This window comes from Mustela lutreola, chromosome 8, assembly GCF_030435805.1.
Source record: "Mustela lutreola isolate mMusLut2 chromosome 8, mMusLut2.pri, whole genome shotgun sequence".
NCBI lineage: Eukaryota > Metazoa > Chordata > Mammalia > Carnivora > Mustelidae > Mustela > Mustela lutreola.
Window position 1 is genome coordinate 70,576,360 of NC_081297.1, and position 21,566 is coordinate 70,597,925.

Below are 21,566 nucleotides of genomic sequence, written 5' to 3' on the forward strand. Positions count from 1 at the left end.
TTGGTTTGCAATGTAAACTTAGAAAAAAAAGATGAACCCTACCTCCTTCACTTTTTAAATAAATATAAAAATAGTACCTTCTTAATGTCTGGTCTCTTGTTTTTCTTTTCATGCAAGCATTGACTAGCAATGCAGTACATAGCTTCAATGGAAGCGGGATCAGTGTCATTCATCTTTGTATCAACATAGTCTTCAATTGTCTTTTCTTCATCTTCAATTTCTTCTTTAATATCTAGCTTTAAAACAAAATTGTTTAAAAAGATTTTATTTTATTTATTTGTCAGAAAGAGAGAGAGAGACAGAGAATAAGCAGAGGGAACAGCAGGCCGAGGCAGAGGGAAAAGCAGGCTCCCTGCTGAGTGAGGAGCCTGACACAGGACTCGATTCCAGGACCCTGGGATCATGACCTGACCTGACCTAACTGGCTGAGCCACCCAGGCATCCCAAAACAAATGTTAAAACTTCATCAGGAGTTTCAAATAAAAGTCAAAGAAATCAGAATGTAAATGGAATTATTTATTCTACTTCCTAATAACATATATTCATTTTACTATCTATTTTTATAAACTTAGTAAGAGTTAAAGATATACAGGAGAAACCCTATTTACTTATTTATTTATACATATATTCATACATAGATACATACACATACACTTTTTAGATACTATCAGCCATCTGCCTTCTAATTTTTGTATTTATGTTGCTGAGTTAAGGGCTCTCATATTCCCAATAGCAACATTTACTAGGGGCTCAGGGTGATTTGCTCCCCTTTTTAAATTTTTTATTTTTTATTTTTAGGGTGATTTGCTTCCTGATGTACTCCTGATAGAGCAATTCCAATTTCTGGACCCAGACTCCTCCTCTCTGCATAGGCAAACTTCTCTATAGGTACTCAAATTATTGAATAGAAGTGAAAAAGACAGAAGGAAAAAAGGGGACAGGGCCATGATAAAAAAGTAATATATAGGGAGAGAGGCAAGGACTATGTGGTGGGATGAAGATGAGGATAAGGATGATGTAGTTGGTTGAGCAGTGGCCCTGAAATCAATATGTCCAAGTCCTAATCCCCAGAATCTATGAATATGACTTTACTTGGAGAAAAGGTCATTGCAGATATAATGAAGTTAAGCATTTTGAGATAAAGTCATCTGAAATTACCCACATGGGCCCTAAATTCAATGACTAGCATCTGTCTAAGAGACAGAATGAGAAGAAAACAGACACAGGGAAGATAACGTGACCAGAGAGGCAGAAATTGGAGTGAGGTGGCCTCAAGTCAAGGAATCCAACAGCCACTAGAGGCTGGAAGAGGCAAGAGTCTCCCCCAGACCCTCTAGAGGGAATACAGATGGACCTTGACAACACCTTGATTTAAGACTTCTTACTTCCAGAACTATGAAAGAATACATGTCAGTCCCTTTAAGTCTCAGTTTGTGTTAATTTTTTTACAGCAACCCTCGGAAACTAATATGAAAAAGACTATTGATATGAAGTCAATTATAAACTCTCCAGAAACTCTTCCAAATGTATTTTGAAAGCATTTGAGTGATGGCAGAATCTAGTGATACAAAGCTTCTTCGAAGGGCCATTCCCTTTTGGTTATACTTGTGATAATATCTTATTAGTTTATAGTCCTACTGCTTTCACACGTTAAGAATAAGTGAAAGAGTATAGTCATCCCTAAGGTTTTATGATTTTTCACTATTATGTGGTCATGTGTAAAACTTATGACTGAGATGGATTCTGTGTTTTTCTGGATTTCATACTTACTCAAACCACAGGTTTGAAGCTTTTATAACATTTTAAAAGTGGAATAAGTCGTTTGCAAATATCAAAGAACCTAGATGTCCATCAACAGATGAATGGATCAAGAAGATGTGGTATATACACACAATGGAATACTATGCATCCATCAAAAGAAATGAAATCTTGCCATTTGCGACAACATGGATGGAACTAGAGCGTATCATGCTTAGCGAAATAAGTCAAGCAGAGAAAGACAACTATCATATGATCTCCCTGATATGAGGAAGTGGTGATGCAACATGGGGGCTTAAGTGGGTAGGAGAAGAATCAATGAAACAAGATGGGATTGGGAGGGAGACAAACCATAAGTGACTCTTAATCTCACAAAACAAACTGAGGGTTGCTGGGGGGAGGGGGGTTGGGAGAAGGGGGGTGGGATTATGGACATTGGGGAGGGTATGTGCTTTGGTGAGTGCTGTGAAGTGTGTAAACCTGGTGATTCACAGACCTGTACCCCTGGGGATAAAAATATATGTTTATAAAAAATAAAAAATTAAAAAAAATAAATAAATAAAAGTGGAATAAGTCTCAGGAAAAAGGATTTAGACCTTTAGACAGGTGGATTTGCTTAAAAATATAAAAAATTACAAGGTAGAACAAAACAGAGTTCTTTTTCTTTCCCTCTCTCCTCCTGTATTTTTAATGCACACACTTTCTCTGTATAATCCAATCTATAGCCAAAGCTTTATCTATGCCTGACACTAATGGCTCCAAAATTCTATCTACAACCCACGCTTCTGTCTTGATGCCCAACACCCAATGGGACAGATAACTTTATTTCTTGATGAGGACAAAGTATCACTGTGTACTACTATAAAAAAATCCAGATATTATGCAAATAATAACTTTCACAATAATATTATGTTCTATAAATACACTTCAATGTGAAATGTTATATAACAAGTAATACTGCATTAATGCATATCCAGGGAACCACAGAAGGTTTTTTGTTGTGTTTTGTTTTAAGATTATTTATTTCCTTCTTTCAGAGAGCAAGACAGAGCCTGAGCAGGGGGAGCAATATGCAGAGAGAGTGGGAGAAGCGGGAGCCCCTCTGATAAGGGAGCCCAATGTGTGGCTTGATCCCAGAAACCTGCAGTCATGACCTGAGCCAAAGGCAGACACTTAACTGAGTGAGCCACCCAGGTAACCCAATGGAAGATTTTATAATGTATTTATTAGAAAGGGACACCAGTAACAATATTATAATATATAGATATCGTACTTATTGCTTTTCTTAAAGTGAAAAATGGCACCCATCCCTTGAGCAACAATATCATACCCTTTGACTTTCTAATCTCCATTCTAGGGGAATAATCTGTTATACATATAAGTATCTGAATTTGTCTCACTGGTTTGCCTCATTAGAATACATAAATTAGAATAAAGTCAGCATAGTTATTATACTAGTTTTAAGAAAAACTTATTCATGATAGTAAATAGTTTTTTTAGACAAAGATTTTATTTATTTATTTGATAGACAGAGATCACAAGTAGGCAGAGAGGCAGGCAGAGAGAGAGAGGAGGATGCAGGCTCCCTGCTGATCAGAGAGCCCAATGCGGGCTCGATCCCAGGGTGCTGGGATCATGACCTGAGCTGAAGGCAGAGGCCTTAACCCACTGAGGCACCCAGGCACCCCTTCATGATAGTAAATATTTCTGAAATCTTTACATTATAAAAGGTTTCTGAAATTTTTTATTTTTATAAAAAGACCCTCCAGGTTCTTAAAATTTACTATATAGGAAAAAAAAAGGTAAGGCAATTTTCTTATGGTTTTAGCATTCAGTTCGTCTATTTATATAATTGCCAATGAGTGCCTAATAAATACACAGGAAATTTTTTTCTATCATAACTTTATAAATAAAATCCCATTAGGGAAATGAATAGAAAATTCTACTAGCTATTCTGATATAAATCTGAATGGAAGCCATTTTGTTTACCCTCTCTGAGCTTAAAAGCTGTTAGTAATCACCCTGAAAGTAAACAAAATAAAAATATACTATAGAAGACCTAAAAAAGTCATATAGTTCTATTCCGGTTTTACCCAGCACATAGAATATATGTGACTTTTCCAAGCTTCACAAATACTTCGTGGCAGAGCTGAAATTAGAAATATGTGATGCTCTTTCCATATGCCACTTTATAATTGTCAATGAAAAGATTGCCAATAGAAAAAGACATTGCTAGATGCCAAATTTACCCATACAAATTTAGATTATAAATGCAAAGAGAAAAGGGCTGGAAAAAATAATAAATCTTTCAGTTACCAATAACTGAGGTTCACGGTGTTCATCTACAGCTGGAAGTCCAGTTATTATTTCTAATAAAACCTATGAAGACAAAAAAAGTAAATTACTATAATACTCAAGACAACATTTGAAAAGAATAGGGTTTTCGTTTTAAATTAACTTTAAATTGAAGAATATGGATCTTTATTATGAAATCTGATTAATCATTTCCATACAATGCATTATGCCTTTTAGGCATTAAAGCAGGAAGGACCGGACACCTGGGTGGCTCAGTCCATTAAGTGTTCAACTCTTGGTTTCAGTTCCAATTATGATCTCGGTGTCCTGGGATGGAGCCCCGTACTGGGCTCCTTGCTCAGTGGGGAGTCTGCTTGAGAGCCTCTCTCTCTCCCCCTTTGCCCTCTTCCCCCCATTCATTCTCTCTCTCTCTCTCAAATAAATAAAATATATAAAAAAAAAAAAAAGAAAAAGAAAAAGCAGAAAGGACATGAGTTGGTTTTTTCTCACCACCACTCCTTCACAGAAACCTTGGGTTCTACCAATCCCCACAAGCAGTACTTTTCTATTAGCAACTTATTAAATAATCAGCTCCATTCAATATGTGTTCTGGACATTCTTTCTCCTGTCTTGCAGGGGACTCTTCACAAAAATAATTTTCTCTGGGTTTTAGAATATATTATTTTCTAAATTTTAGGCATATCTTACAATTCTGTGCCTTACTTTCACAGTGCTGTGAAGTTAAATTTCCATATAGGAAACATATACGCAAAAATAAGATGAAGTAGAACTTGATTTCTCCAACCACTCCCACTCACTCCATCTTAAAAGTTATTCGGAACAGACCAGTATATCAGAAAATGTCAAAGTGAATGTCTCTTTAAAAATATTTCATTTAGGGATGCCTGGATGCTCAGTGGGTTAAAGCCTCTGCCTTCGGCTTGGGTCATGATTCCAGGGTCCTGGGATCGAGCCCTAAAACAGGCCCTCTGCTCAGTGGAGAGCCTCCTTCCCCCTCTCTCTCTGCCTGCCGCTCTGCCTACTTGTGATCTCTGTCTGTCAAATAAATAAATAAATCTTTAAAAAAATATTTCATTAAAAAAATATGACATTAAAAGGTGTGCTGTATGACATGGTTTGTTTTATGCACTTATTTTTTTTTAAAGACTTTTATTTATTTGTCAGAGAGAGAGAGAGAGCATGTGCACAAGCAGGGGGAATGGCAGACAGAGAAACAGGCTCCCCAGTGAGCAGGGAGCCTCATGCGGGACTTGATCCCGGGGCCCTCGTATTATGACGTGAACCAAAGGCAGATGCTTAACCAAATGAGCCACCCAGGCATCTGTTTTATGCACTAATTTTATGTAAGCTTCATACTATTTCATGAGGATAGTGTAGTAAAAAAGTTATTTCTTGTAGTTACTTCAGAAATCCATTTTTAAAAGTTCCACAGATTTGGAGAAGCTTTTATAACTTTATCATTTAACTAGGGTTAAAGTAAACAACACATGCATTTATATCAGAAAGCTAAGCAAGACAGGTATTCCAAAATATTCTAATTCAATTTCACAGTTATAGCCAAAATGATTATTTTTAATAAATACATATGTGAAACTCACCACACCAAAGCTATAGATATCAGATTTGGGTGTTATTTCTCCTCGGAGAGCCTCAGGTGCCATATAAGCTGTTGTTCCCACAATTCTGCTAGTCATGACTGTCTGGGAAAACTTCTCAGAAGCCCGTGCAAGCCCAAAGTCAGATATTTTGGCTGTGAAGTCTTTATCTAGTAAGATATTTGCACTGAAAAGAAAAAAAATATTTTTCTTTTCAAGCAAGTCAAACAGTTCATATTTATATACATACAGAACATATGTACATAGTTACAGATTATACCATTTTATAATACATATCATAAAAACCTGAAATTCATACAAATAAATCTAGTTTCAGATTAAAGAAAGAAAAGATCTTTTTCTTTCCCTTTTTGTTTCTTGAGGAAAAATTTTAGGAGAATAAAAATGAAATAAAACTGTCCACATCAGTGAGAGATATTTTCATTATTTCAAAGTAATTTATCACAGGGAAAATTTCCCTCGGTCTCCTAAAGCACCATTCTTATTCCTTTCCTAATATTTCTCAACTCACTTAAAAACAAATTTCCAACCAAAGTGTCTCAATTATTAATTTCTTTATTCTTCTTTTTAAGTTTTTAATTTTAATTCCAGTACTGTTAACAGTTAACAGTTAATATATTAGTTTCAGGTGTTATTCTTTTTTTTTTTTTTTTGGTACTATCTGAAATCTTGCAAAGAGGAAAGAACATGGTTAAAAGGTCTTCATTTATTCACTACAAGCATTTGCTCATACACGCATAGTTGCATTCAATAAAATTTTTATCAAGGAATCACTATGTATAATAGTATTTAAGCTCAGTCTTGCATGGAGGAGGGATTTTCAAACCTTATCTATGAAAAAGGTTCGTAACTAATTTTTTAAAAATCCAATAAATACTCCATAGCGGTGATATTAGGTACAAAATACTGAGGGAACAACCACATGCCTGTAAAAACTGGAGAAAATTCTAAGGAGAGGGTGAACAGTGTGCTTAGCCTTGAAGAATTGTTACAAGGTGAGGGTTAAATGAGGGGATAAAAGCCCTTTCAGGCAAATAGAGCAACATGTGCAGAGTGATGAAAACATAAAAACATATGATCAATTTCAAGAAACTGGTGCCAGTGAGGGGTGCCTAGATGGCTCAATGGGTTAAGCCTCTGCCTTTGGCTCAGGTCATGATCTCAGGGTCCTGGGATTGAGCCCTGCATCGGGCTCTCCGCTTAGCTGAGAACCTGCTTCCCCCTCTCTCTCTGCCTCCCTCTCTGCCTGCTTGTGATCTCTCTCTGTGTCAAATAAAGAAATAAAATCTTAAAAAAAAAAAAAAGAAAGAAATTGGTGCCAACAAAACATGGAGAGAATATGAACTTGATCCTGAGAGCAGGATGCCAGCAGAAGTTTTCATAGTAAGAAATTCGTGCTATTAGACTTGATTTTTTTTTAAAGATTTTTATTTATTCATTTGACAGACAGAGATCACAAGTAGGCAGAGAGGTAGGCGTAGAGAGAGAGAGAGAGAGAGAGAGAAAGCAGGCTCCCTGCTGAGCAGAGAGCCTGATGCGGGGCTTGATCCCAGGACCCTGGGATCATGACCTGAGCCGAAGACAGAGGCTTTAACCCACTGAGCCACCCAGGCATCCCTTGATATTTTTTTTTTTTTTTGAAGATTTTTATTTATTTATTTGAGAGAGTGTGAGAGAGCATGCACAAGCAGGGAAGGGGCAGAGGAAGAGAGAGAAGGAAGACTGCCCACTGAGTGAGAAGCTCGGCTTGGGGGTCAATCCTACAACCTTTGGGATCATGGCCTGAGCTGAAGGCAGACTCTTAACCCACTGAGCCTCCCAGGTGCCCCTAGACTTGATTTTTTAAAAACATAATCTGGTGGTATAGTAGTGAATAGTTGAGAAGTGGAACAGACTAGGTAAAGACTGACCAGGAAAGCTTGTATTAAAGCAAGTGAGAGATAGTGAGAGTCTGGATAAAGAAAGAACACTGGAAGAAAAAAAGGAACTGAGAATTTTGAGGCACATTCAATGAACTTTGTAATGAGTATGATGCAGGGAATGAGAAAGTCCTTAGCTTGGGAGACAGGAGGAATAGTGACTTCACTTGACCAGGAAGGGAACATGGGAAGAACACTTCGGTTTGGAAGAGAAAATTTGATTTCTGGTATGTTAACTTAGAGGCTTCTGTGGGACACAGGACAAGGTGTTTTTGGTCTGAAGATATTAAAAATATAGGATCGGAGGCTGATGATACAGATTTGATGTCACCCACATATAGATAGCAGGTGAAGTCAATATAATGTCAGCAAGAACACTTTCTGGGAACAGAAGAGACAGGAGGTGATAACAGGAGGAAATCCACCAATATGTAAGGGATGAGAGACTGTGCTGTCCTCTCATCTATGGCTTATCCCTTTACTTGGACTCCTTCCTATGTTCTCAAGAACCTCACTCCATAAATTATTTCACTTCTCTCTTCTATTTTATCATCTTCCTTTTCCCATAGGCATAAAAGCACACTTTAGTCTCTGCCATCTTAAAAGAAGTTTCCTGAATGACACAGTATTTCCAGTAATCACCCTTCACTATCTAAATACCATAAAAGACTTGTCTACACTCACATTTCAGTTCTCTAGCTCCCACTCTCTCCTCAAATACATCCTGAATTCTGCCCAGTTTCTGTGCGAAAGTAGTGCTCTGTAAAGATACTAATGCTCTTCAGAGCACTAACCAAATGGTGATTTTTCAGTCCTCACCCTGACCTCTAAAAAGCAAATGACATTCTTTTGACTAGTCTGTTTTGGGAAATACTCTCTTTCCTCATTTTCACAGATACCAGGTTCTCATCTGACCTTTCTGTGCCTACTTTCTTAGATTCCTTTTTGAAATCATTCTCTTCTATTTGGCCATTAAGTCTTAAAGTTCCTTAGGACTAAATCTTGGGACTTTTCCTAATCTCTATCTCTCCTTAAGAGACTACAATCATATAATAGGTCTTATCAACTGTATGTAATTCACAAATTTATATCTTTAGCTCAAACTTTTTCAGCTCCATATCTGTATATGACACTAACATTTCTACTTCTATAAATTTTATTTATTTATTTGACAGAGAGAGAGAGATCACAAGTAGGCAGGGAGGCAGGCAGAGAGAGGGGAAAGCAGGCCCACCATTGAGTAGACAGCTGGATGTGGGGCTCAATCCTAGGACCCCAAGATCACGACGCGAGCTGAAGGCAGAGGCTAACCCACTGAGTCACCCAGGTGCCCCTCCACTTCCATATCTTAAAAGAATCTTAAACACAACATGTACAAAAGAGATTTCACATTCTCAACCGTCAACCTAGTCCTCTTCCAGTGCTTTCTATGTAAGTGAATCATGCTACAATCATCCCAGAATGCAATTCAGGAAGCTAGAAATCCAGGAGTCATTCCTGACATGTCCCTCTTTCTGATCCTTCTGCAGCCAAGATGTCAGCACGTCCTCACATCTTATTTTTTTTTTTCAAGATTTTAAAAATTTATTTGAAAGAGAGTGAGAGCAAAAGAGAGTGAGCTGAGCAAGTGAGAGAGGGCATGAGTGGGGGAGGGACAGAAGGAGAGGAAGAAGCAGGCTCCCTGCTTGGGGCTTTATCCCAGGACCCAGGGATCATGACTTGAGCCGAAGGTAGATGCTTAACCGACTGAGACACCCAGCACCCAGTCCTGCCATCTTAATCTCAAATCTGTTCACTTCTTTTGATAATGAACTGCTACCACCACAACTTCTGTAATAGCTTCCTAACTAGCCCTTCCTACCAACTGTTCTCTACACTCAAGTCAAAGGGATCTTCTCCAAACTTAAACACGATGCCACATCTCTTCTTATAATTTTTCAGTGGCATCTTATTACATTTATAATAAAACTAAAGTCCTTACATTAGTCTATTAGATCCTACAGGTTTAGTTTCAGGTTGACTTCTATAATTTTATTTTATATCAATCATTCCTTTAATTTCTGCATTTCAGTTATACTGTATTCATTTCACTTCCAAAAATTTATCTATGTTTTCATGTTCCCTCTCAATACTGGTCTTAAAAATGCAGTCCATTCTGTCTAAAATGATTTTGTCCCTACCTTCTGTAGTTACCTTCAAATTGTGCCCACTTATTTCCTACTCATTCTTTGGATCTCTGCTAAAATAGCACTTCCTCAGAAAACTCTTGTTTATACTAATACTGTACATTAAATACTATATACTTCTTATTAGTTTTCTATATTAGTGATCATTTGATTGATTTCAAACACTACAAGTGCTACTCTTGCTAACTATATTATCTACAGTGCCTAGCACATAGTAGGTGCTTAATTAATATTGGCTATTTATGCAAGAAGAAAATTGAAATGCACCCATGAAGGATGACAGTGATTCAGAAAACAGTGGTGATCCAGAAAATAATTTTGACAAGGCAAAAGCAGTCAAGAGAAACAAAATGCCATGCTATTCAAAAAAAGATCATGTAGGATGAATACTAAAAATAGCTACGTGGGTTTCGAAAAAAGGAGATTATAGATGTTTTAATGAGAAGAGCTTTCAAGGAGTACTGTAAGTTAAGACATGCATATGAAATTTGAATAGAAAGAATGAGAGCAAGTTATTCTACGAAGATGGTTTTCCAAAAAACATTTTTTAGAACAGCATTTACCTTTTAATGTCTCTATGAATATGATGGTTTTCATGTAAAAAGCTGATGCCATTAGCTGCATCTTGAGCAATCTTGCATCTCATATGCCAAGGGAGTGGTGGAGTATCATCCTTATGAAGTAACCAACCCATTAAAAAAAAGGATAAAAAATCTATAGAAAATATATAACAGAACATTTTTCCAAGCAACTACTGAAAATGATATTATATCACCGAGAATTTGGGATTGTAAATTTTTAAAATTGTCCAAAAATAATCTCTAAGTAAGATCAAGTCCGAGTCAGCATTTCTTATTTGACAATAAAAATATATAGGAGCACCTCCAAAGATTTGTCTTGACTGGTAATTTTGTATTTAAGATTATCACCTTATAGAATAGCAATCCCAGCTGTTTATCTATCAACCATATAATTTTCAAAGAGCAGAAAAAATATTAAGATTAATGTAGTTTAAATAATTTTGTAACAAGGTGAATATTAGTATTCCAATACATAAACAGAAAGCCAAACAATCTGATGAGCAAATATCTTACCAAGCAAGACAGCCTGTCTAGCAATGAGCCATTGGGCATATAAACATAGACTAAGCAGAGGTCATCTCCATCACTTGAGAAACCAAGCAGTTCTACTAAGTTCTCATGTTGACACCTACGACAAATAATTTGCCACTCAAAATTATTATGACACATACATATATTCAGCTGTTGGTTGGAGGTTATTCAATTTAGAGCTTTAACAGAAAAAAAGCACAATAAAATAATGATATGCTATATATATTATGATACATATGTTTATAACATTTATTTGTTTATTGTAGCCATTTACAATTTTCTGTAGTTCTTTGTCAATACTGATCAACATTAGAAAAACATCCTTTTTCTATTTTATTTATTTAAGTAATCTCTACTCCCAGCATGAGGTTTGAACTCACAACCTTAAGGTCAAGAATCTAATGCTCTTCTAGAGCAACTGAGCCAGCCAGACACCTACTGTTTCTATTTTATAGTTAAAGTTCAATAATTTAGAGCTTTGAAACTTGTGATAGTTTGGTTAAGGATTGGCCTAATAACTACCTTTGTGTAGTACAATGTTCAATGATAGCTTTACAGGAAAGATTTCAAGAAGTCTGTTGAAACTGCTATGACGACCCTTTCAAGAATTTTCTAACATATCCAAAGCACTGACTTATAGACATTTGATCTCTAACTACATCTAATTTGTATATTGTTGATCTTTAATGATATCTTATTATTTATGACCTAATTTGAGTTTTATCTACTTGAAAGGAATAAAACTAAAGAGAGCTGAACTATAACAAAACCTTAGGTATTTGTGGTAGAGCAGAAAGAAAACTGGGCAAAGTCCTAAGTTTAAAGTTCAGCTTTGCCACCGCCCCCCCCCCCCGATATTTGACTTATAGGCCAAATTAACACTTAACAAGTTAACATCTCACCAAGCCTCAGCAACTTCACCAAATGTGGATAATAACCCCTATGATGTAACAAGGATGCTGTGAGAATTGAACGAGCAAATAGATAAGAGCCTAGAAATATACTTCGAACATGATATACATTCCATCTAAGTGCTTACTCACTTTGTTGATATAAAATCATATAAAATTCTGGGATTTCATGATTTCAAATGAGAAATGAAATCAGTCTATCCTCATAAATATTTTAAGAAGTGCAAATTAAAACAAATAAGTACTCTATTTTCCATCAAACTGGCACATTTTATTTATTTATTTTAAATGGCACATTTTAAAAACAAGTAGGTAACATTTCCCGAGTTCATACTATATAGAAGGCACTGTGGTAAGTGATTTACCTGCTCTGTTTTATTTAATCCTCATAATAACTTAATGAAGTACACACTATTATTATCCCATTTTATAGATACGAAAACTAATAGTTAAGAAACTTGGCTGGGGTCATTCTGCTGGTAAGATCCAGAAATTGGTACTTATTAAGAAACAGTAAGAATATTCAATGGTGGTAAAGTAGCAGTGAAATTTAAATTGTAATACATTGCTGATAGGCATGTAAATTACCATAATTTATTTAAAAGGCCATTTGGACATGTACTTGGAAAGTTTTTAAGAAGTTCATGCGTTCTGAACCAGTGATTCTTTAGCATTCTACCTGATAAAATAAGCAGAGTTGCATTTAAAGATTTATATACAAGGAGATTTAAAGGAACTTTAATTTGTAATGTTGAAAATTAGAAACAAAACTAGGAGAGTACTGGTTTCACAAAATATAATCATATATGCTGAATAATTAATTCAGCATATAAGATTATATATGTAAATTAAAACTAATAGACTAACAAAATGTTTTAAAATTATTTTTAATGACATGGGAAAAAAGCTACACACACATCATGAAGCAAGTACCTCAAAATATTAGCCATGGCTCACTCTGAGTGATATATTTAAGAAACGCTTTTTATTATTTCTCTATTTTGAACAAATTACTTTTAGGATTGCAGAGTGACAGGGGAAAAAAAATCCCAAAAGAAAGAGGCTTTTCTTTTTTTTTAATCAGTGTGCATTATTTTTACTATGACTGAATTAATTCCAGTCTATTATTTCTATCTTGAGGTTAAGCAATCACAATTCGTAATTTATAGCAGTGAGTGTAATTGAGTATAAAATTGGTAAATTTCATCAGGATTCATATCAATAATGTTGTAAGGTGACAGATGGGGACTATACATATTGTGGTGAACACTGAGTAATGCATACAACTGCTGAGTTGGCATGTTATACCTGAAACTAATATTAACATTGTATGTCAATTACATTTCAGAAGTAAAAAATAAATAAATTTAAGAAAACGAAAAAGAAAAAAGCTCAGGATCTGGCATCATATGTGTATGTCCATAACTACATTTCTGTAGGGATATGGATATGAAAAACAGAGCTGATTTTTTACTGGCTAATTTTTCTAAATCTCATGGGAAAAAAAAAAGGTAGGGGAGGTTATAATAACTGTTATGAAATTAAATGAGACCAGACACATAAAATACACTGCACTACAATTATCAGAATAGAATCCTGATTTGTTTCTCTCACTCTTCCTGATGACAGCCAATGTCTTCTAAGACATCCATGTCTTCTAAGGATACTGGCATACAAATTTTTCCTGGTTTAGGGTTGTTAATATATCTAAGGGCTAATAATTCTGTATTTTTTTTGTACCTCTATAACTTATTTCTCATGAATTCTGGGAGCCACAAAGATGATAGTTGAAATCCTTTGGAACTTTGCTCTGATGTAAAGTAACAAGTGAGATTTAAGCTTCAGGCATGTGAATATATGTAGTCACAGACTTGTAGAATCAAAATTCCTTCAATTCCTCTCATTTAAACCCTTTAGTTTAATTCTACATATCTGGAAATATCACTAGTTCATGGCACACTCTGGGTGAGAAACCAGGTCTCCTACTCCTTGAGCTGCTCTTTTCCACTCTACTACGTTGTCAAATTAACTTACTTTGCCATAACTTTTATTTCTTGATCAAACTGCTGTCTCAGTTCTTCAGTACTAATGTCAACCATCTGAAAAATAAAAGAATATATAATACAATACAATAACCTCAAAGCTCTTAAAGCTATCAGGAGGTGCAAAAGATGGCCTGGCTGATCTTGCTTTCTTTTAAAATGTAAGGCATTTTTTTCCCCATTTTACAGAATAACTGAGAACTAGAAATATGAATGATTTGTTCAAAGTCCCATGGCTAGTTAGTGGAAGGAAAAAAATCCTTATAAACCATATAACCATAAAAACCTCACTGAGTTACTATAGAAACAAAATGAAATAATATGAGAAGCATTCTGAAGAAAACATTTGTTGTAACAGAAAACATAAGCAAATTTGAAGGGAAAAAGACAAATAAAATCTACAAAATATTTGTAACATATATGATAACAGGTGACTATCTTCATCATATAAATGTATATTATATGGATATTTCTAGAATATAATAACAGAATTATAATATAACAAATCAAGTACACAGTGAACACTCTAGGAGAAATGGGAATGAAGGACTTAGACAAGAATTTTTTAAATCTTTTTTATTATATTTTTAAGCTTATTTTTAAATGAGAAAAGTAACATAAGAAAGCTGTTTTTACAAAATTTTCTTAGTATCTTCCCATTTTCATCTAGATTATGCATGAAGCACTATGTAGAACGGGGCTTCTTAACTTCATTTTGTGAATCTTCTGGAATTATATGTATACTCATATGTGTATGCCCATAACTACATTTCTGTAGAAACAGGATCCATAGCTTTCAACAGTTTTTTAAGTGTTAAGAACTACCAACTTAGAATGATGTTTAAAAGAAAACACACACTGAAATAATATATTTCCCAAAGATTAATTTAAAACTTACAGTATAGCACACCAGGAAGCAACTTTTCCTTTAATTCTTTTTACTCCTAAACATATAACTTACCGCTGCAAGTTTCTTCACTGCTACAGTTTTGTTGTTCACGAAGCCTTTATATACAACTCCAAATCCTCCCTCTCCCATCTTGTTGCCACCGAGAGAAATGGGTCTCTCATCAAAATTATTTGTGACATTCTTCAATTCATAAAATGAAAAATTGTGAAAACCTATAATGTCAATAAAATAAGGAAAAACTACTTTGATAAAAAAGATATTGGTTTTAAGAACCTTAATATTTTTTCAACGTGATTATTTCATATATATGCAAATATTTACAACTTTGGATCAGGTGTGATAAGAGAGAGTACAGCTATCTTTTAAAAATAAAAATTTAAGCTTCATCTTGAAAATTCTGCCTGGTGATCCTCCACCCAAAACTCTAGTCACTTATTTTCTTTATAAAATGACCCTTTCTTGCTTGCTTGCTTTTAATATTTTATCTATTTATTTGACAGAGAGAGAGAAAGCACAAGCAGAGGGAGTGGCAGGCAGAGAGAGAAGCAGACTCCCCGCTGAGCAGGGAGCCTGATTCAGGACTCGATCCCAGGATTCTGGGCTCATGACCTGAGCCAAAGGCAGACACTTAACTGACTGAGCTATCCAGGTCCCCTAAAATGACCTTTTCAAGTTATATAAATATTTATACAATTTGTCATACTTTTGCAGTTGTTTGTATGTCCTATTGCCTGTATTCACTGATAACACACTGACTAATACAATGATGATGGTGCTTAGTAAGTCAGGAGAGAAAAAAAGAAAACCCCCAGAAGAGCTATGACCAGGGCACCTGGGTGGCTCAGTCGTTTAACTGTCTACCTTCAGCTCAGGCCATGATCCCACAGTCCTGGGATTGAGCCCCATGTCGGCTTCTTGCTTAGCAGGGAGCCTGCTTCTTCCTCTCTCTCTGCCCCTCCCATGGCTTGTGTGCTCTCTCTCAAATAAGTAAATAACATCTTAAAAAAAAAAAAGCTATGGCCAGTGTGCACACAAAAAAGGAGAGATTGATTTCAAAGCAACTTTGGTTTTAATGACAAACCCACTAGCAGAAAGCACTGCAAATGTTACTTACGTGTATCACTACCTTCTAAACTTGGATTTTCTGGACTTGAGGAGTCAGGTGGCATAAAATTTTGTTCAAGATTCTGCACAGGTACCACAAATGTCCTGTCTTTGCCACAGAGAGGCAACTGTTTCTGCTGAACTGTTACAGCTTCATTAGAAGGTAGTATATTAACTGTTTTGGGAACAGCATCTGCCAAATGAAGTACGATACAAATTGTCCTCTCATAAGAAAAAGTGTTTACGAAAAAGTTAAACTAGGAACTCAGTTCATTTGATGTCATTCCCATTTCCACAGCTTAAACCTCCTTTTCTCACAGCACACACAAGAAGCTACCTAGTAAGAACTTGTACGTTTTGGATAAAGATGAATAGAGAAGGTAAGGTAGTGTTTTCAAAAAAACATACGAGCCAACTATATCAGAAGCACTGAAGTGTTTGTTTAAAAATATCGGCCTTAACCCAAGTCAAGAATTCTGATAATGAGGTCTGGAATAAAGCCAGGAATCTACACACAAAACAGTGAGAACTACTAGTGTAAATGGCATCAAAGGAAAAAAATAAGGTTATGAGGAAGGCATCTAGACAGTGACCCAACAGAATACAACGTAGGGAAATCATGGTCACAGATCCCATTGGAGTAGAAGTTGAGGGTGAAAAAAAGAAAGAGCTAAAACAAACAAACAAAACACCCCCACAAATCACAAAAACCCCCCCACAAAAACCCAAAAAACTAATTTCCATCCTTCTAAACTTCCTACTGGCACAAAACTCCCTGACTTGAATGGTGGGCTCAGACCCGATCATGAAGCCTCTATCTCCTTAGTGGCAAGTCTGCAGTGCCTTATGTCTAAGGTGCTTGTATGAGTTAGGGAACGTTGAAAGAATGAAAAGCAGTCTTAAATGTAAGGCTCATCTACCAGGAGAAAAAAGTAAGAGTAAGGAGACATGTTCCTATTTCTGCTACTTGCCTTTCCACCCTAGTTGTTGATGTCCTACTCACACTCCATTTACCTGGTAGCAAAAGACTTGCTGCGGCAAAAAACTCATTTTGAATCAAAAGATCCACAAGATCACCAACTGTACAATTTGTGGTGCCCCAGTCAAACAGTAATTCACAAGTGGGGCTTTTTCCAGTTTGAAGTAATGCTTCAAATCTCCTTAAAAGCAAGTGACAAAACCCCAAAATTAGTATGAAATAGACTTCACTGAAAATAGGAATTATTCCCCCATGCTCCCGCCTCGCCCACAGTACCTCCTACAGCATTAAAGGAGAGGGGCAGCAGAAAAACTAGCAAGAATTACAGAGAACCAGGAAGATAGGCAGAAGGGGAAAAGATGCTGAAGGTGATGATCCTGTAAGTTAACATACACTGAATACTTACTGAGTACCTGCTCAGGATGCACCCACATGAACTCATTTAATTCTCAAAGATACTATGGATACAACACTCATTTATTAATGAGAAAGCCAGGTGTGGAGAGGTCAAGTAACCAGCCCATAGCCATACAGCAAAAACACAGTATTTAAACTGAGATCCAAATTCAGCTGTCTCACTTGACATAAGGGTGTGCTCTCAACCTACTAAACTGAATTACTTCCCTACCTGTTTTATGACTCTGCTAGCCATAGGATTTTTTAATAAATCATTCTCCTTCATGAAACAGAATACTATGCATAAACTTGGAGAATTATTCCTTTGATCCTTACTATATTTCAATTACATTAAAGGAAAAACAGATTAGTTTTTCATTCTTTTTCAAAAATTCGTTTGAAAAGTAACGTTTAAAAACTTAACAATTTTTTTCTGCTTTGCCTCCAAATTTTTTATGTTGCAAAATTTCAAACTTACAGAAAAGTTGTAAGAATAATACCATGAAAAACTGTTTCCCTTTCACCTAGATACACCAACTGGCCAGTGGATAACACTTTGCCACACTTGTATTCTTGCCTTCTCCCTCTCCCTGTGTGTATGTGTGTGTGTGTGTGTGTGTGTGTGTGCATGCATACATGTTACAGTATAAGCTAAACACCCTGTAGAATGTCTCATAGTCTAGACTTGTCTGGCTACTTTCTCATGATTAAATTCAGGTTAAAAATATTTGGTAAGTGGGGCACCTGGGTGGCTCAGTTGGTTAAGCCTCTGCCTTTGGCTTGGGTCATGATCCCAGGATCCTGGGATCGAGCCCCGAATTGGTCTCTCTGCTCAGCAGGGAGCCTGCTTCCCCCCACCCTCTCTGTCTGCCTCTCTGCCTGCTTGTGATCCTTCTCTCTCTCTCTGTCAAATATATAAATAAAAAATCTTAAAAAAAAAATGTTTGGTAAAAACACTACCTAGGTGACATGTTCGTCCCACTGTACTGTACCAGACCCACATAATGCAGTCTGTGCCATTATCAGTGACCCAAACTTTGATTACTTAGTTAAGGAGGTGTATTTCAGATTTTTTTTCTTTATAAAAGTACTTTTACCCTTCATAATTCATAAGTAACCTGTGAATAATTCTTCGAAATCCTGTGCATATCTTGTTCATCAACAACTTTTCATCTTGTGGTATTAGCGACGCTGATGAGTCTTGCATGGGTGATTGTAAATTGGTAACTTTTTATAAATCTTTCAATAATTATTTGCCACCATTATTCTGTAGAGAAGAGCTTTTTCTCCTCACCAACATTGCCTCAGCTATTCTCTAAAAGTTTTTAATAGTAATATCAATAAATTATCTTTGAAAGTTGCTTTCAACTTAATCTGCCTCTTTTTAAGATTTTATTTATTTATTTGTCAGACAGAGAGAGGGAGAGAGAACACAGGGGGAAGTAGCAGGGGGAGTAGCAGGCTGAGGGAAAAGCAGGCTCCCTGCTGAGCAAGAAGCTGAATATGGGACTTGATCCCAGAACCCTGGCATCGTGACCCGAGTCAAAGGCAGATGCTTAATGGACTGAGCCACACAGGCATTCCGAAACCTAAATTTCTTTCAAGTAATTTAAGATGTTTATCCTTCATATAAGGAAATGTTTCCTGGAAGGACTAAGATGGGAGTTAAGGCTTTGGGATCTTTATCAGGTTAATGCTGAAAATCACAAATTAATGTCTTTTCTTCTTACATCCAAACACAGATTTGGGGCTGAAATTTGGGTTGAAATCACTGACAAAAATAAAATCTGTACACACATTTTATAGTAAATCAAGCAGAGGTAAACAGAGATGAAAATGAGATCATCTGAAGACAGTGTTGTAAAATCCTCACTAAGATCTGAGGCTTCCGTTCACAGATGTGTATATTTACAAGCAACTTTAAAATGTCACTTTGAAGTACACTGTCAAGGGAAGTAGAAATTTACACACTTAGATTTTTACTAGAGATTCTTATAATACCCTTATGTTCAATCTGGATGTGACAAGTGTGAGGCTGAGGGAAATTTCTCAGCTTGCTAAACAGAAAACTAGAGTAAAAGTGGGAATCTTGATTCTAACCCAAAAACTTATTTTCAAGATCACAACACTAGCCTAGCTGACATAATGGAGAAAGAACCAAAAATTGCAAAAATGGAAAAAAAGAGGTTACTTATTAGCATTATTTTCCCCTGAGAGAGTTTTATTTTCTGAATTGCAACATTAGATGATATTTATATCTATTAATCATTCTAGACTGTGATGTAAGAATTTAAAAAGGAAGAGAATTTTATACGTTACCTTATGTGAAACTGATTGTATCTATCATCACCAGATGGTTTTTTAATAGCTACCGCTAACTTCTTCCATCCTTCTTGAGGATCAATAAAATCTGACAGCTTCCTAATTAGTCCAAGATTGAGGCAGCGCACATATGTGGAAGATGTTATGGGTTTGTTCATCTTCTATTCCTAAAATACAGAAAATTCTCATTAAAATTTTATGGTAGTTTTAGGGATGACATCTGTAAGCTTATAAATCACATTTTGCTACAATATGTGAAAAGTCGGCAACTGATTACACCATAATAAAGGAACACTAATTGATATTCTTTTTTTTTTTTTTTAATTTATTTGACAGAGATCACAAGTAGGCAGAGAGGCAGGCAGCAGAAGAAGAGGGGAGAAGGCTCCCCGCCGAGCAGGGAGCCTGACGTGGGGCTCAATCCCAGGACCCTGAGACCATGACCCAAAGTGAAGGCAGAGGCTTTAACCCACTGAGCCATCCAGGCACCCCAACTAATTGATATTCTAAGAAGAAATTAAAATTGTGGTTTATTTGTCTAATTGTCATCTAGTCTTACTTTTTTTCTCCACCTATAGTTATCCATGATAAATTGAAGAATTATTTTTCTGATATTTCTGAAGTGCAATTTACACAAAGAAGTGAAAAATTCACTTTTTCAGAAAATTCCTGAAAATTCAGAAGATATTCAGGAATCAATTCTATTCATAAAATATTTATTTTTCAATTAAAGATATTTTTCTCAATCAGTATTTATTTAAACATTTTCCAACACTCTTGGGTAGAAGTAAAACAATGAAATAACTAAAAGATATGGTAAATAACTAACTTTTCCTACCACTTTGAGTCCAACAGAACTGTCTGATAATAATTCATTCCCTACTAAGCCAAACCCTGTGGTTTACCACCTTAACTACACTCCAGAGAGAACCTTTATTTCCTCAGTCCCCTCTTTCTTTTGACACTCCACCCTGGAGAGTGACAGCCAGGGATACATTTCACAATTCTACTTGTACACAGGCACTGCTGAATATAGGTATAGAGAATTAGATAGCTGAGCAGAAAGGTATGAACACAAATTTATGGAGACCCTCTTTCCATGTAGCCTTCTACACTGCTGTGAATCCTGTTGCCTTTGCTCATTGTCCTTAGTGACTGTTTCATGCCTTTACCTCTCTCCATGTGGTTTTATTTGACCTCCATGCTTCTCATTCTCAGCAAGTGGCAACTTTCGTCTAATTAATCAAGACAGGGATTCAGATATTCTTCTGTCAATTATTCTCCTTATTCCCTCTGTACTTTTATCTTTAAAATGTAACATAATTAATTTTTGGAGTAAAGGATATATTTTTGTGGTACAAAATTCAGAAGCTATAAAAGAGTAAAAAACCAAAATGTCACCCTGTATCGTAGGCTTCCATATTTGTATTCTCTTCTCTTTGGCCTTCTTTGACCACCACATCTAAGTAGGTCTATCTGCCTTCAACCCAAATATCTTTCACCACTGCACAATGTAATTGTAATCATGTATTTATTTGCTTATTATCTGCTTCCCCCTTTAGACTGTAAGCTCCATGTCTCCATTTCATTTGTTAATAGATAACTACTGATTAGCGACTTTTACATATTGCTGTTAAGAGTTAAGAATGAATGAATTTGTTGTCGAGTACCATGCTAGGTGATTCATATATTTCACTTAGTCCTTACATGGATGAAGGCAATTTTAATATCTTTACTTCACAAAGACAGTAAATGAGAGCTGGACTTGAACTCATATCTGACTCCAAAATTCATTCCATAGGTCCCTACTTTAATAACTCAATGCACTGTTCAGGTCACTCTCTTTTCTATATAAAAACAAGACATTTCCTTTCATTTATTCATATGTTCAACGTATGTCAGGCTCTGTACTAAGTGATGGGAGCTACAGAAAAGAGAAAAAAATCTTTATTTTCAAGCTTCTCAGACCAGCAGAGGATATGAATAATTACAGTG

At 35.9% G+C, this 21,566-nt stretch overlaps 1 protein-coding gene across 5 annotated transcripts in view; it reads right to left on the reverse strand.

Moving 5' to 3' along the window:
* IRAK4 (interleukin 1 receptor associated kinase 4) overlaps window positions 1-21,566 on the reverse strand; it is a 52,377-nt gene that overhangs the window by 23,929 nt on the left and 6,882 nt on the right. For 3 of the 5 annotated variants that reach the window (XM_059185603.1, XM_059185601.1, XM_059185602.1), the window contains exons 2-11: window positions 19,569-19,738; window positions 16,889-17,034; window positions 15,885-16,067; window positions 14,822-14,982; window positions 13,853-13,917; window positions 10,890-11,004; window positions 10,359-10,468; window positions 5,673-5,856; window positions 4,075-4,137; window positions 78-236 (exon numbers count right to left, since the gene is read on the reverse strand). In XM_059185603.1, coding sequence (XP_059041586.1) covers window positions 78-236; window positions 4,075-4,137; window positions 5,673-5,856; window positions 10,359-10,468; window positions 10,890-11,004; window positions 13,853-13,917; window positions 14,822-14,982; window positions 15,885-16,067; window positions 16,889-17,034; window positions 19,569-19,729 — 1,347 coding nt within the window. In that variant the 5' untranslated portion in view covers window positions 19,730-19,738. Of the gene's footprint in view, window positions 1-77; window positions 237-4,074; window positions 4,138-5,672; window positions 5,857-10,358; window positions 10,469-10,889; window positions 11,005-13,852; window positions 13,918-14,821; window positions 14,983-15,884; window positions 16,068-16,888; window positions 17,035-19,568; window positions 19,739-21,566 lie in introns of those variants that run through there. The other 2 variants (XM_059185604.1, XM_059185605.1) reach the window with 2 other exon arrangements.